General features: G+C 44.9%; 1 protein-coding gene across 8 annotated transcripts in view; it reads right to left on the bottom strand.

Annotated features, from left to right (window-relative positions):
• Positions 1-10,219, bottom strand: part of TESC (tescalcin) — a 29,209-nt gene extending 18,990 nt beyond the window's left edge. Inside the window, exon 1 of one of the 8 annotated variants that reach the window (XM_067550145.1) lies at positions 9,923-10,219. In XM_067550145.1, coding sequence (XP_067406246.1) covers positions 9,923-9,980 — 58 coding nt within the window. In that variant the 5' untranslated portion in view covers positions 9,981-10,219. Of the gene's footprint in view, positions 1-4,172; positions 4,240-9,641; positions 9,708-9,922 lie in introns of those variants that run through there. The other 7 variants (XM_067550142.1, XM_067550143.1, XM_067550138.1 and 4 more) reach the window with 7 other exon arrangements.
• Between the last annotated feature and the right edge of the window lie 6,891 nt (positions 10,220-17,110).

The following is a 17,110-nucleotide window of genomic DNA, read 5'->3' as shown; positions in this document are numbered from 1 at the left end:
TTTACGTTTTCCTGGCAAGGGCCAGCCACTGCAGACTTCTCTTCAGCCATGCTGCCAAGTGCTCATGCAGGCCTCAGACCTTCACACTCCCTGGAGAACTCTCCCTTCCCCTCCTGCTGCTCCCAGCCAGAGCCCTTTCCCTGGCCAACAGCAGTTGCAACTACATTACAAATAATAGAAGGAGCAGCCTCTGCCAGACGGTCACACTGCTCCACGAGTAGGTGCTATGCCGACAATCTGCCTCCCACTTTCCCCCACCTCTTACACTCCGGAGAGAGTCCGTTTCTGATCATTCACAGCTCCTGAGTGAAGCAGGAAAGGTCTCTCTTGAACCTGGATCTCCCCCGGGCAAGCACCCAGACTAGCCCCAGATGACAGGCTGTAGCTATGTGGTACTTGAAATGTGGTTCTGCCCTGAAAACTGATGCTAATACAATGATAATACCTAGCTCTCACACAGAGTTTTCCATCAGTCAATCTCAACATACTTTACAAAGGTCAGTATCAACACCATTTTACAGATGGGAAACTGAGGCACAGAGAGGGGAAGGGACTTGCCCAAGGTCACCCAGCAGACCAGTAGCAGAGCCAGGAATAGCATCCAGGTCTCCTGATGCTCAGTCCAGCAATTTAGTCACTAGGCCACACTGTCTCTCCTCAACAAATAGCATAATCTGATTCCCTATCCAAAAAATCACTGGTTCTAGCTCAAATCTGATGTTTGCCAGTGAACAGAGGAAGGGTTTTTTGTTTGTTTGTTTGTTTTTTTGGGGGGGAGGTCCCTTCTTCTTAGCTGCTAGCCCCACAACTTAACCTTGGGCTCAGGCACTGAAGCACTCAGGCACTCACATCTCCTCACCAGAGATAGAGAGTCTGCCAATCAAATTAGGCCCTCAGTGACACCTGTACAGCTCCATTAGCAGGCTGGGGGTTTGCACAGGTGTCACTGAGGAGCTGCTCTGAAGACAATTACGGTTTGCACAGGTGCAATTGAGGGCAGGCTATGGCAAAGGTGTCACTGAGGTATCAGGCTGCTCTGAAGACAATTACGGTTTGCACAGGTGCAAAGGAGCGCCGGCTATGCCAAAAGCTCCAGTTTGCTCTGCAGTCTGATCTCAGCCCTGCTACATTACAGAGGCTCAGGATATATGGCTCTTTTCTGGAAACGGCATCAGAAATGGTGCCAGAACTTTGATGGAGTTGGTTTCTCTGATCCCAACACAGCAAAGAATAATCTGGGCTTGTTAGGCCAAGTGTCTTCAGTGGAGACACACCAGGGATGAATTTGGCCCATTTTTTAAAATGCCAGAACAGAGAGAGATGGGGACTGGATCACAATTAAAAGTGACCCAGCTGTAATAGCCCATAGGTTATTACTTTGCATTATAATTGTATTCCATACTAAAATATACCAAATGCAGACATTCAACTTAAACCAGACGCTCTTCCCCAATCCCTGATCTCCCTCCTGTTCTAGAACAGTATGTCCTTTGCAGCAGAGACTTACAGATCTCATTCAGGAATAAGATGCAGATCGAGAGGTTTGATAACAACAAGGCTGGCGCCTGTACAGCATAGTGACTTTACTTCAGTGCCTAGATGCCACAATGATGGACACTTTAGAAATGCTACAGAGATCAAATGTGCCCTTGTCGCAGAGTGCCTGATACCAAAGGTGCATTGTAAAGTTGGGGGCTTGAGTTCTGCTCTAGCTGAATAAGCCAGTTCTTGGGTACCACGTACACCCTCTTGACTCCTAGAGCCTCTCTCCATGTTCCTCTGACTGCTTGGATGTGCACGATAGATGAGGGGAACCTAAGCAGTCTCATTTCATTGGTTTTATGCACATGAGAGAGGGGAATCGCGGCTGAGGAGGAGGGCAGTTTTATTTTTGCCAAAGTGAACGTTAGTAGCAGTGAAAGGTGCTGGATTGACAGTTTATCCCAGAAGCACATCTACCCACACAGCACAGGCAGGGCAAACACAGGGCAGTGCAGGTTTCTTCTTCCCACTCTGCTGCAGCTGTGCCTGTTCCGACAGTTATTTTTGTAACATGAACACCTGTGCCCTGGAAACAGGCTTGAGATCATCAACTCCTTTCACAAAGGCCACCAAACAGACAGCTGGTGCTGAGTAATCACTCGTGTATTGGCCCACCTGGACAGGGTAATCATTTAACTTCTCAGGTGGTCAATTTGGATATTCTGGCCTGTATGAGGTGCACACACATGAGCACACAGTGCTGTATGTCCTTAAATGATCAGAGATTTCTCCTCCAGCCAAAGCCAGGTTGTAAACGCAGCCCCACTCCTGTCCTGTGTGCAAAGCAGAGATGCCCAGTGCATTAGCACAGTTCTACGCTGCACAGCAGCTGAGTGGCTGATTAGGTGTTGTGGCCCTGCACTAAAGAAGGGTGTTTTTTGCCTTTAAAGATGGTGCTTGTAAACAGTTTGTGTCCCAGTCACCTACTCCTTAGGAGCTAGAGCCTTCTGCCATTGAAGGCTACAGCAAAACTCCTCGTGATTTCAACGGAAGAAATATCTGGGCCCAAAGAGATCATGGGTGAATTAAACTCTTTTGTTGGGCAGTGGTACTAATGCGTGTGCTCTGTCCTAGGCAGACTCTGCTTTAGAGGGTGAAGGACTGCGCAGACTAGCAGAGACAGTCAGACGGCAGTTCGTGGGAGTCCGAGACCTGCTGAGTCGTCTAGAACATGCCCCGTGGAAGCAGGATGGCTCCCTAGCCTAGGGTATTACAGCAAGGCCTTACCTAGTCCTAGCAAACAGCTCCAGAGATGTGGCTTTCACCCCTTCCCATGGGAGGCTCTTGTGGTCTAGTCTCATCATTAGGAAATAATTCCAGGTATCATCCTCAAATGGCCTTTGTTTGAACTGAGCCGCCCCAAGCCCCTCTCCGCAACTTCTCCCCCACCTTGGCATTCAAATACTCCCCATTCACCCCATAGCTGTCACTAATTTACTCTTTCCTCAGCTCCGTCCGTCCAGCCCTAGACAGAGGTCATGTGATCCGTTCATTCCAATGACTGGTTCATTCATCATTGTACAAGCCTCTGCAGAACACAAAGCAGGTCCCAATCCACGGTGGACAGCAGCACATGCCGACAGTTCAGACTATGGCACTAGGGTCTCTGTCCTCCCTGGGAACTGGAACCCAAACAGGCAGTATTGTGTTAGCGGCTGTGTTTAGCCTGTCTGTGACTGATGTCCGTCGAGGCGGAGGAGTGAGGGGACGACTCCTCTAGCTACCCTCTGCCAGACTCACCAGCATCTCAGTTTGCTGTGAAATGTTTTAAAAAATCCATTGGATTCGTGAGCCTTTAAGGCACATCCCCGTTCTCCTCTCCTTCCCCTTCTCTACCCACCTTCCACGACCCTGCCCCACTGAGAACGGATTAAGGCAGCAGGAGACCCACGAACACGAACACCCGACACTCGGGGGCTTGGATGTGCGCATTGGCCACGTACCTACGCACATCACAGCAACCTGGCAGAGGAAAGCAAGACTCTACCCCCTTTCATCTCAGTGCTGCTCCAATACCACCGGGAAGAGCAACAGGAGCTCCCTAGACCCAGGTCTTGGGCTCAGCGTTTTGCCTGCACAGTGATCCTAACCTCTGCTGCCATTGCAATCAACAGGAGTTGTGGCATGACCGTAATGAGAGCACTAGATTGCCCGCAGAGAACGGAGCACCCCACTCCCGTGAGGCAGTTAATTGTGCTGCTTCTCATCCACCAGCTCAACCTTCGAAATGACACTTCTAAGTTCTTCCCAAGAGCAACCATTTCAGCATCAGTGGTAGAGTGGGGCCGCAGGGAGGGGCAGATCAAGCCCTATAAAAACTCCAAAAGAGGCCACTGCTACGTACAGCCAGGTTCCATTCTGAGCCTTATCAAAATGGAATCCGGCCCACTGGCCTTTTCCCTTTCCTAATCATTGGTTTTAACTTTTTAAAATTTATCATCACCACCAATTTCAAACGAAATATTTCCTCATTCCTCAAACATCCCTTCCTGCTCTGGTGCGACTGAGGCTTGAATCAGACGCACTCTCAGACAATGAGGAAAACCATAGGCTCCAGCCTCTCTCTCTCTCTCAAATGTTAATCTAATAGATAAAGAGGGGACAGTTATCAGCCAGGCCTACGTACCCACCTGTCTGCAAGCACAGAGACGTCAAATGCAGCCAAATTAGCCCCAAATTAAAGCCCATTACTGTATTGAATACTCCGATGTAATAAGCGTGCTTAGATTTCCAGCAGAATGCAGTCCAGGCAGGAGACTCGCTATGCTCAATATAGATCTCCCTGGAATGTTGCTGGGACGTTTGATTTTAAAGGCATGCAATGGATGCTGCTGACATTCCAAAGTCTCTCACTGGAGCCTAACAAGAGGCTGCGATAAGAAAGTAGGATCCACTGTACATACCCCAATCCTCACCGAGTCACTTGACTGCATTAGCAAAGGAAGGGACTAGAAATAACACCATGTCAGAATGGCCTGACACAAGCTGCCTTTAGGTTTTTAAAATAAAAGGTTGACTCTTGCTGTTATTATTTGGTTTAGAATAGCCTCTAGAGGCCTCAATCAAGATCAGGGGTCCATTGTGCTAGGCACTGGACAGATGCATAATATGAGACAATCTCTGTCCCATTCTAGAGAGTCAGGACAGGCAGATTGGGAGGGAGAGAGAAGCAAAGAGGGGAAATGTGACTTGCCCAAGATCAGGCAGCAGGTCTGTGGCAGAGCCAGGAATAGAAACTAGGTCTCCCAGTACCCTATCCACTAGACCATGCTCCCCCTTTGGTCTGTTTACCGCCCTTACTTGTTACAGTATAAAGCAGACGTGACACAAGCTCTTCGGGGCCGGTACAATGTCTTCACTTGCCTGCATGAAGCACCTACCACACTTCAGCATGCTCAAAAAACAGTCAATGCCTGGAGTTAATCCTGGGCTTGCTGCAGCCTCTGCATTCCTCTCCCCTTATCAAGCACAGGTCCCATCCACACACAAGACCAGAGTAGGAGCGCAAGAGCCTTCCTCCCTGCAGCTCCATACACATGGACAGCTGCCCTGCTTCTTCTCTATCTCATTGATTCTCCTCATTTCAGATCTCAGCTGGCACCACAAACCTTTTCTCCTTTGTCTGTGCCATTTCATCTCTCGCTCCTGATCCTACTAGGTATCATTCGACTCTGTAGTTGTATCAACACTGTAAAGCATCTTAGGATGCAATTTGTATGAAAGACACTTTGCAAAATGAAGTAGCTTGGAAGATTTATGATCTACTGATTTGTAGATCCAAACATCTACCTCCTATCAAGAGTCTGATGGGGAACATGTTTCTGATGCTGAAACTAATTCACTGCTGCTGAGCTTCTGTTTGCAATAACATTTATACTCTTTCTTCCAAAGCATTTGAACATTGCACTTGAATGCACTTGCAGAGGGTTAATGTTTGGTTTCTATTTGTGTTGAAGCTCATCTTTGTGGTGTGTGTGTGTGTTTGCATGCGTAATTAATCCCTAGGGCATACTGAGTCTTTTTAGCCTTTTCATAAGATCTCTATAAAGGCTGTGAGGGTAGTTTTATGGTAAGTATTTCTCAGCTTATCCTTCTACATTATTTATACTGTGGTAGCATCTAGGAATCCTGGTCATGGCCCGTGACCCATTGTGCTAGGTAGGCACTGTACAAACAGCCCCATACATGTTCTATCTTGAAATTATACGTTGAAAAAAAATTATAAAACAAGGACAAAATCAGATGACTGCTTATTGGAGCCAAGAAGTCATCTGTGAGGGTTTCAAATTGTGGGCACTTATTTCACAACAGATTAGTGATTCCTTTTGTAACATCCACGTGAAATTGATGCTGCGCTGGGTGATGTGCCCATATTAATTCACACTAGGGACAGGAAGGATTACAAAGGAAGGATACACTAATACGCTCCCCAGCTCTATTTTACGGAATGAAAAGCAATCTGACTCAGACCAACACATGGATGGCAACCTCCCGCTTGCAAGCAGTTCCTTTATTCCACCTACCCGCGTGTCCTTGCTTTCTTGCTGGCACCTTTAGGATGCAACTGCACCCTGGATGAATGAAGCAGGTATCAACACCCAGGGAAATAACCATACCACCACCAAAAACCCAAACAAATCACTCACTTTAAAAACCAAAATGAAAAAGCCTTTGAAGGCACAGGGACGCCTTAGTGGAACATCACCCGAAATGGCTCAAGTCACCAGCTGGATCTGCAGGGAAACCCACCAGTTATGATTCTCTAGGTGGGAGGCGGCGGGAGCATGTCCTGCAAACATTTTCTTTGCGGGGTGCTTCACACAGACTCTCACCCCACTCCACTTCCCAAGTTTTGTTTTCGGTTCCTTTAAAATGAGCCCAGCTCTGAGTGAGCCAGAGCCCTGTTTGTGTGTTTGGACTGCACAAATGCTGGTGGTTCTGAAAGGAAGCTGAGTGACAAGCAACAATTTAATTCGATCCCAAAAACATAACTGAGGATGTGTCACCTGGTTTCAAACCATTACAACACAAAACCCTAAATCAGCCCACGCTTACAGAGCTTTGGACACATTTGGAACAATTCCCACCCCAAACAGGGGAACTGTGTGTGATTCCAGGATGAAAACATCACATTGCTCCAGTGTCCGGTGCTTCCCAACTATAAAGGGCAAGTTCATTTCTTGGACATACTCTCCGTGCCTCAACAGGTAGTTTGAAAGCACGGAAGTTAAAACTGATCTCGTTTCAGTACAACAGCCAGAAAGGCTGGTTAATTCTATTACAGGTTTTTGTAATTTATCTTAGATCATTTAGAGCATCTATGTTTCAGGGCAATTCTGGTGGGCTGACTTACACTACAATACTGACCCCTTTATCTTAAGGAATATAGGATAAAGGGAAAGCACCATGGAGGGAGAATCGGTTTGCCCTGAATACACCGCTCATTAGTTACAAGGAAATACAATCAAGATGGTGTAAATCCAGTGACTTCCATGGAACTGTGGCCATATACAGCAGTGGGGAATTTGACCTTGTAGAAATAAGACAGTATTTTCTTTTGCTGATGAACCAATCAGAGTAAAATTTATTCATCTCCTAACCAGGCCCATCTTACGTAACTGGTTATTTTCCTAACTATATGTTATAAATTAGATAGTTTAACCATCTGAGTGAGAATCTGGAGAACTGTCTGTTTAAGTTATTCTGAGTTCATTTGATTTTCTTAATTGGCCCCGTGTGGTTTTACTTTATTTGTTGTTTCTGTCTTGATTGCAACAGACAGGCTAATTGTTCTGTAAACAAAATGCTTCATCACATGCAGAGCTATTACCATTTCTTGGCTGTGGTGTGTTTTTTTAATTTTGTAATTAAGAAGATTATGTATGAAAAAAAATTCCAAAAAGGTCTAAGAGCACTAGTAGTGAACTAAGGGCAAAACTGCCAACTTTTAAACTTTCAGAATAGCACAGCAACACAAAAAGCATCTGAATCTAGAAAAATGTCTACTATGTTACACCTTCCCCAAACGTATTCATTACAAAATGTATGTATATGATTTTACATAGTAATATTACACACAGGCACTTTTTTACATGAAACATGCTCAAACTAAGATCACAGATCTCAACACTGCAATGTTCAGAAATTGAATCTGCATTCAGATCCAAATTTCACAGTTTGTCCCTCTATAAAAAGGTCCCAAGTGAAACTCCTGAGCTTTGGGGGAGGGTGACTAAATTGAGAATTAAATTTTGAATCTCACAGATCCAGATTGTTTAGATCTGGGTTAGGATCAGGACAATGGCTAGCACATGTATGCGCTTATTTCAACCCCATGAATTGTCTTTGGGATCATTACATTAAATTTAGGCATAGTTTATGTATGACTGTGTTCTACTGGATGGGGAAGGATTACCACAGCTTCTACAGGAACCAAAAACAGTGAAGACTGAACAACCCCAGAGAGATACCACCCCTGGGGTGGTTTGCATATACTGGTTCAGGCTGGGTTTTCCAGAGGCTTGGAAACAAAGAAAGGGCTTTTGATCAAAAGGATGAGCTTGAACTGACTTTTAGTCTCTCTTTTGATTCAACAAACTGACAGATCTTAGGTCCCAGGGGGACCTCAACCTTTGCTGAAGAAAGACTGACCCTACCAGAGCTTTTGTGTGTGTGTGTAAACTTTTTTTAAGTGTGTAGGGACTTCTCTTGTTTTGATATGTTTTCTTTGTAATCCTTTTGCCTTAAGAATAAATTCCTAGAGCAAATCATTTACAAAAACACATAATCTAGATTTAAACATCTTCAGTGATGGAGACTCTGCTACAACCCAAGATAAATTGTTCCAACAGTTAATTACTCTCACGATTAAAAATATGCACCTCATTTCCAGTCTGGCTTCAACTTCCAGCCATTGGATTGTGTTATACAGTTCTCTGCTAGATTGAAGAGCCCATTGCTAAATATTCGTTCCGTTCCCCATGTAGATAGATTTACAGACTGTAATCAAGCCACCCCTTATAACCTTCTCTTTGTTAAGCTAAATAGATCAAGCTCTTTGAGTCTATCACTATAAAGCAGGTTTTCTAATCCTTTAATCATTCTCATGGCTCTTCTCCGAACCCTCCCCAATTTATCAAACACCATTCTTGAATTGTGGGCATCAGAACGGGACACAGTATTCCAGCAGCAGTCATACCAGAGCCAAATACAAATGTCAAATAACATCTTTACTACTCAAGATTCCCCTTTTTATGCACTCCAGGACTGCATTAGCTCTTTTGGCCATAGCTTTGCAGTGAAGAGCTCATGTTCAGCTGATTATCCACTACAACCCCCATATCTTTTTCAGAGTCACTGCTTCCCAAGATAGAATGCCCCATCATATAAGTGTGTTCTACATTCTTTGTTCCTAGATGTACACATTTACCCACATTAAATATATATGGTTTGCTTGCGCACAGCTCACCAAGGGATCCCTGAATTAGTGACCTGTCCGCTTCATTATTTACCACTCCCCCAATTTTTGTGTCATCTGCAAACTTTACCAGTGATGATTTTAGGTTTGCTGCCAGGTCATTGATAAAAATGATAAACAGCATAGGACCAAGAATTGATCCCTCCAGGACCCCACATTAAAGTGTTCCCAATATTAACATGGCAAAGGAGCTTGATCCAGAAATTATCCATTCACAAGGCATTTTAGCTTCTGCCTTCCTCAGGTGGTAAGATGCATCTCACTCGCTCTGAGAATGATGGAACAATCAATGGGTAGCTATAGCAGGTCCCATTTACTCTTCATCCAAGGAGCTCAACGCAGTTTACGAACATTAATTATCTGAGTTTCAACACTCTTGCAAGATTGGTATTATCTCTGTTTTATAGACAGGGATGTCAAGGCACAGAGAGATAGAAGGACTAGCAGTTATTATGAAAACACTACAGGTTTATACATTCAGTTTCTCAGCTCTTCGGACTACTTGTGAATCCATCCGCCAAACAATCACCTGCTAGATAGACGCTCAAAACTAACATCCCTTAAAAGGGCTGCATAGCAAGCAAGAGCAGAGAAAACATGATTTGTGATTGAAATTACTTACGCAACCTTCCTGCCCAAAAGAGCATTGTCATCTCGCTGTCATCACTTGTCTAGGTTTCGAAAGCCACTGTAAATTGCAACAACATAGAGCAATCTAAAGTTCAGAGTCAGTTATGCAGTAAAACCACATTCTTCGCAAGTTCCACGCTTAGTGAACCCTTGCAGGAACAGCTGTCTGTTGGAGATGCATAAGACAAGACAGACACGGTGCCAGATCCCCTTTAAAGCCATTCGCAATGATTAAAAAGAATAGGTTGGAATCAAACACAGAGCAGTACTCACAGCCAGTCTTGTCAGCAAGTTCTTGAACCTCTTCTGGCATAGAGCTGGAGGAACCCATCTCTTTAAATGAAGTAGCCTAAGCAAAATCCAGTTAATCCAAACTAGGGTTGAGGGTAGAGATGAATATTAAGGTGGAGGGAGGAGGAAGTTGTTTGACCAAAAACAAATACAACATACAAAGAGAGCAGACAAGGAAGCAGCCCTGCTAAGGGAGTGTTTTAAGGAGCTGGCTAAAAGCAGGGCCAGCAGGACGAATGTACAGTGCATCAGTTTAAATCTTGAGGAAGCGTGAGGCACTAATTATAATACAGTGCTACACACACACAGGGAGAGAAAGATCCAGGCTTCCTCAGGGTCCAAGAGCCCGCCAAGTCTTAGATATGCCTGGTTTAGAACAGCAGGGTGCTCACTTGTTATTAACACAATCACTTGGGAATAGAAACCCACAATATATCCTATTAGCTCTGCATTTATAGCCACAGAAGAAAAGTGCGTTACTCTGCATTCTTCCCTTGTGGCAAGGAACACTTGTGAAGGGAACGTAGAAGACTCACCTTTATTAGTACTATTTTGCACTTATATAGCACATCACATCCAAGGACCTCAAAGCAGTTAAATTAAGCAAGCCTTACCACACTCCAATGGGACAGATGTAGTGTTCCTATTTCCCTTTTACTCAGGGGTAAACTGAGGCACAGTGAGAGGCCATAGCAGTCAGGAATAGAATATAGGAGATTTCCCTCTCAGTTGTGGCTCCAACTATAAGGCAAAGAAACTTCCCTGCTCTGGATTTACAAGTCATTCCTAAAGCTGCATTACACCAACATTGATCTAAGATTCTCTGTTTATAGGGGAAGGAGAAGAAAAAAGTTTTGCTCTCTTAGTACTTATCACGCTCTTTCTTCTCACCTTAGGAAACATCGGGGGTGCGTGTGTGTGTGTCTCTCTCTCTCTCTCTCTAAGATTTGGATATAAGCTGTACCATGCTATTTCCTGCCAAGGGAATAGCCACAGTGGAGGGAATTCTTAAACTACCATTGTTAAGAGTCAGGGTTAACAGCTGTCATGATCTGTCTTTGCACAACATATGAATTCAGTCAGAGATCATGAAGACTATGTATATCTCTGTGTCAAGCTGCAAACTCCACTTTTAACATGAGTTTTGTCTGTGGTCTTTTTACTTCCATGTCGGACTGGAATTCCCAGGGGCAGTGTGTGACACAGGGCTGACCATGGAAGGCTGTTAAACCTTGATGGGCCTCTTTCACAGGGATGTACCCTTGGACAAAGAGTTGGCTATTGGCAAGAAAAACCAGTCTGCCCAGATGGGCTGGTAAATAAGCAAAGGATCATGTGGTGGGGGACTTTGATCACCTGAGAAGGCTGATCAGGAGATCACCTGACTAAGGGGACTGGAGATTTTTTTTTTTTTTTTAAATAGTTTCCCACTGGCCCTTTTGGAGAGTGAGAAAAGTGACCAGCAGGCTGAATATAGATGAGAGGAGACACCGCATGCAGCAGGAGAGGAAGCATCCTGGGTTCCACTGACCTGAAGAACGGTCCAGAGTACTGAGGAAACTGAGGCAGGGAAGGGTGTGTGTAGGTGTTTCATTGTTTTGTCTGGACCCGTATATCTCTTGTGCTGTCTAAAGTAAAAAGGAATGAGTTAGAAATTCCTTTTGCAAAGCCTATGTGCTTCAACTATTCCGTGTCCCCAGAAAGGTGAACTGTAATCTAGAGTGCCCACAAGCTTGCAGCTCAGGGGAAGGGGATGTTTAAGTAACTGGAGGGTCTTGGGGGTCAGCACTGGCGCTGGGGGCCTACGGCAGCTGGACTGTGGAGTTTTAGTTGTCAGAAGTGGTTGTGAGCCAGACAAGCTGTACTCTGAGACGTGCTTGAGATCAGAGGCGGACCTTGGACTCTGCTCAGCCTCAGGAAGCTTAAAAGTACATACCTCAGTCCCGAGTGTGAGACCCAAACACAATAGCCTGGTGAGTGTCCAGCCGGGTTGTGACAATACCCAAGACGCAGAGAGAGAAACGGGAGGTAGTTTACCCTGCTCAGAGCTATTGTTTCAGGATGACAACACAGCATTGGTTTGCACAGCTGTTGGTGTTTTCATGCTTATTTTTACAATTGTAACCTGAAGAAACTCCTTTTTTCTTTACATAAAAGCTGAGAGTCTGAAGCATGAGACCACAGTTACCAGGAAAAAGATACCAAGTTACTACAAACTGGCCCAGTTCCACCCCAGACTGGAAAATTCAGAGGGGAAAAGAACTGATGCCTGATTCTCCTTTAAGGCCCCTCTGCATCACTCTGCCACTATAAAGAGATCATCAGAGCACTGTAGAGCGCCTTGAGTGTAAACGAGAATCAGGTCCTTTGTCTTTTGCAGCAAGACTATGTGTAAGGAAATGAGACATGGCCAGATATTGGATGCCATGGTCTACTGTTGTCCTTACCCTGGGTGATCTTAAGGCCTTATGTATCTGCACTTTAAAACTAATGGGAAATTAATGGGAAAAGCCAAGAGATAAGGGCAGATTAAGTCACCTAAATCACACACCTGTCTCAGTGGCTGCTATGCTCGTCTAAGATGCTACCCCATTGAATTGTTGGACTTTTCCTTGAATGTAGTCTGTTAGATAGTTTCTCTCAGCAGGAACCTTAAGCTCTGTTATATGAAAAATGTTTAGCATAAATATCTAATTACATGAACCAAATAGAACTGAAATCTTCAGTGAAAACTAACTTCTCCACTCAACTCTAGTGCAGTAGGACCACCTCAGAGTTTAATCCAACACTGGGTTAACTGGCCCCTCCTCCCATGCTCTAAAGTTTGCCAAATCATCCAGAGTACATTTTTAAAATCCGGAGTCTATTAAGGACTACACTGCAGCCTGGTCTCCTTCCATTCCCATGTGGAGGCTTCAGCTGTGCTCTCAGCAAATTGCAAGAAATGGGAATAGGGAGATGACGACCAGTGTGACTTAATGCAAAAGGCACCTGTGCAAAATTATTTATGTGGCTAAAATGAGGTGACATGGCAACATGATGCTAGGGAAATCAAACAGGATGAGTCGTATTTCATAGAAAAAGAGGCCTGATCTAAGACCACGCCTGGGAACCAGGAACTTCTCAGTACTAATTCCAGTTTTGACATCAAATGCCACCTATGACCTTGCATAAATTATAATCATAATGGACTAAATTCACATTGGTGGAACTCCACTAGAGTCAATGAAGCTACACAAGCAATTGCTTTGGCCCTGTGGTCTCTCACCTTCAGCTGTAAAATCAAAACACTAATGTTTGCCTACCTCAGGTGGGTTATACAGGATTCATTACTCAGTGTTTGGAATTATGTCTCTGGTGTGAATGCCTGACTCAGATTGTGGGGGAAATTCCTTATTAAGCGGTGACCTTACAGCATTGTTTTCAGATTAGTGTTTAATGCTCATCAACTAGCCAGTTCAAAAGTTCTCCCTTCTCTTACACCAGTTCATGTTGCTCTTTCTTCCTGTACAGAAAACAAACCCAACCCCCTACTTAGGGCAAGAGATAAGGACTGCAGCAGCAATGCAACCATTGTACTTAAAAAGCGTAATAGCTCATCTAAAAATACAAGCAGTTAGCTGCCTCATGCCTCATAGGGGTTTTTTTCTACAATATCCTGCTGATGGCTCCTGTTACAAAGCCCTTAATACAACAAGCAGAATTTTCTTCTGTTTTCTTACAGCACTCCGTTACAATAACCCCTTTAATGTCGGCTTGCTGGGTATTTTGAAGAGAGAGCGGCATGACCGTGATGCTGGCAGACCAAGTGCCAGCTTAGGCTACGGTCCCCATGTGGCCCCTAAACATTGACAAACATAGTTGATGTCCGTGTGACTCACCTCTGTGGTAGTATGGTAAAAAAAAAAAAAAGATATTAGAATTATAAATGTTTTTAGCGTTTAGACTTTGTGGAACGCTTGAGAATTGCTGCCTGCATTAATCTCACTTATAACATCTGGACCCCATACTGTAAGGTAATATTTGAGTGTTTGCACTGTAAACCTCTGTAACTGTGTAAATCACCAGAGAGGAAAGAGATACTAACTAGTGTGAAGCACGGATCTCCAACAGAAGGTAGGTGTTACCTCCAGGCAACTAAGAAAGGTCCATCAACACCAGACTGATTCAAGTGGAACATTGTAGAGCACAAAAGACTGTTTACTCTTCTGCCCCCCCCAAAAGATGAGAATTGCAAGTGAATTTCTCCCATCAGTAGAGTTTGCAGCTCAACACAGAAGGAGAAAGGGAATAAAAACCCCTAAAAAGGAGGAACTGTCTCTTTATGCTGCTTGGATTCCAGGAGGCAAGGATTACTAGGTATAAGCAAAAGATCTCCAGTGCTTAGCCTGGGTTAGCCCTAGAGAACATATAGAGCTTGCTTATCATGGAAGCTTCTATTACTTTTGAAACTTACAATTGGAACTCATTTGTATATGTATGTTTACTTGCTGTAACCTTGTAAATGCTCCTATTTCCTATTAATAAATCTGTATGTAGTTTATTATAGGATTGGCTACAAGCCTTGTCTGTGGTGTGAGATCTAAGGTGTAATTGACATAGGTAAATGACTGGTCCTTTGGGGCTAACCCAAATATTGCTGTGATTCCTGGTGCAAGAGATCATCTATCACAAAGGCAGGCTTACCTGAGTGGCAAGACAGATCAGAGTATCCAAAGGAACTGTCTGGGACTCCATAGCTGTTATAGTATCTAAGGAGGTTACACTTGGTAATTGGTTGGGGAGATTGAAGTATAGAACTAGCCCATTTGGGGTTGTGCCCTAAACCTTAACACTCTGCCTGGAGTTTGGCACTCATGCTCTGGACCCACTGCAGGACAGCTTGACAATGACAAAGCTTGAAAACCAGAATATTGGAGTCAGCTTCTAGGTTTGAAAGGCACATTCATTCATGGAATAGAAGGCCACCAAAAATTAACCAGGAAGGGCAAAAGTCAGGAACCCTGTTTCTTTAAAGGAATGGGTGAGTGTAGTTAGGGGGAGAAGAGGAGAGAGAGAATTTTCCCTTCCTTCAAAGACCATGGACAACTTCATTATGCAATCTAAAACAGTGGTCACCTAAGGGCAACGAGAGATTATGATACTTGCTGGTGCAGGTGCCTAGGAGTTGGAATGGTTGATTATTTAGGCCAGTGAGGTTTGCTATTCCAGATTGGGCCAATATCCTGAGGAGAAGAATGTGGGAAATTTCTGTACTTGTATTAAAACTGTATGATTCAGTTTCTCCGCTCACTGTTGGATTGCTACCTACTCAGTCTCAAAGAGTTAACTTCTTTCCAGCGACCCCCGTGATGGTGAGGAGACAGGGAGCCATGCCTGAACTTCTGCCTTTGAATGAGACAGACATTAAGTACTGTCATCAACAAGTGAATAGGCCCCTAGGTCCTGGCAGAACAAAGAACGAGCTGCAGCGTAGAAGGAGCTGCAATTTAGGTGAAACCAGCTGTCAGCTCTCAAGAGGAGTGGAAAAATCTCCAGCAGGGGAACACAGCCTGGGCACAATGAACAGCCCTTAAGAACTAATGGGTGAGAGGTCTGGACTGGAGCAGGCTGATTAAGGCAGAGGGAACCTTTCTGGCTGTCTGGCCAGCTGAGCAGAAGGACCATAACTGCAGGAGTCAGAGCAGAGACTCCATGCGCCAAAGGAGAATGGGGAGAGAAAGGATCCTGAACTCCTTGGAGGACCCTGACCAAATCCTAAAGAATGCTCAAGAGAGGTGAAGCAACTGGGGCCAGGAGGTGCCTGTACATGTTTCTTACTTTGCATGGATCTGTGTATCTTGTGCTGGCCCAAGTGAAGAGTGATTGTTTAAAACGTTCCTCTGTAAAGTCTGTGGCTATTTGCTTCAATTATCAGGTGTAGCTGCCAGGATAAACTATAAACCTGAGGGCTCAGAAGAGCGGAGCTGTGGGAAAGTGTGTGCTTAAGCTACTGCGGTGTGTTGAGGGCCAGCACTCTCTTCCAAGAGAGAGGGACCAGACAGGGTCTGTGCCCAGGAAGCATGCCACTGAGGCTAGGCACTGTGACTGAAGTCTGCCCAGGCAACTTACACGCACAAGGACCAACATGGGGGTCCAAACACAGCAGCTTGGTGCATTTCAAACAAAGGGGAGCTTGACAAGGACTGTGACACCCACTGTGTCCAGTATCCTGCTGCTAGTAATGACCAATACCTGAAGGAACGCTGGCCTGGATCCACAGACGTGCTAGGCCTCGGACCGTTACGCAGTCCATCTGGAAACTTACTCTTCCTACTGCTTAGCCCTGGGCCTCCACTTTTTGCATGGGGAAGCCCTGTTACTTTGCTACTCCAACAACAGGCCCCTTGTTTCGACACCCGTTTCTTGCTGTGGCTCCTTCAGCAGGTCCAGAAGAACTTGAACCCCTGCTGGATACTTATCTGGGGGGAGCTGTGCAACTGGCAGGCTTTTGCAAGTGAGAAAACAGCCTTTTCAACACAGGACATCAATTATTAGTCAGATGAATACGGCATTAGGGACATTAGGTTAAAGTGGTAAAGCAAAGTCTACATGCACGTAACCTAACACAGCACCATCTGCTTGTTCAGTTGTGCAGGCCCCATTCTGCCCTGGCCTGGAAGGAAGGCTGAATGCTTGCAGCAAAAAACCTCCTGCCTTACCCAATCATTGGAGACTGAATCATCCTTCCACTAAGCGAGCAGGATTCTCACTGCAGGCTACTCATGTCTCAGTTCTGTGTTTCAAGTGCCATTCACACATGTATTGCCCCCCCATCTTGGGTTTCACATTCACTCCCTGCCCTGGTCACACATGTAACTTGCCCAGCCATATCCCAAAAGTCCCTTTGGTCAGCAGTTGTTAAAAGTTAGTGGACTGGTCATTGGTCATCCATTTTACCACCAAAGTAGCTCCATTCACATGTTGATAGTCCCTGCATACCAACCCTGACACGTCTACATGACTCAGAGGGTCACTTCATTGCTTAGTTTCCTGTATTTGGAAAGAGCTTTGCCCCCTTTATATCCAGTAGGTAGCAATACAAAAGTGAGTGGAAAAACTGAATCACCATTTTCATTAAAATACAGATGTTTCCCACCTTCTCAGCAAAGGCCAACAACCCATCCTGTC

Source organism: Emydura macquarii, unplaced genomic scaffold, assembly GCF_026122565.2.
Source record: "Emydura macquarii macquarii isolate MOO-44397 ecotype Brisbane River unplaced genomic scaffold, CSIRO-AGI_Emac_v2 contig_1254, whole genome shotgun sequence".
Taxonomy (NCBI): Eukaryota; Metazoa; Chordata; order Testudines; family Chelidae; genus Emydura; species Emydura macquarii.
The sequence above is the reverse complement of the archived record's forward strand: the minus strand, read 5'-3'. Positions and strand labels throughout refer to the sequence as shown.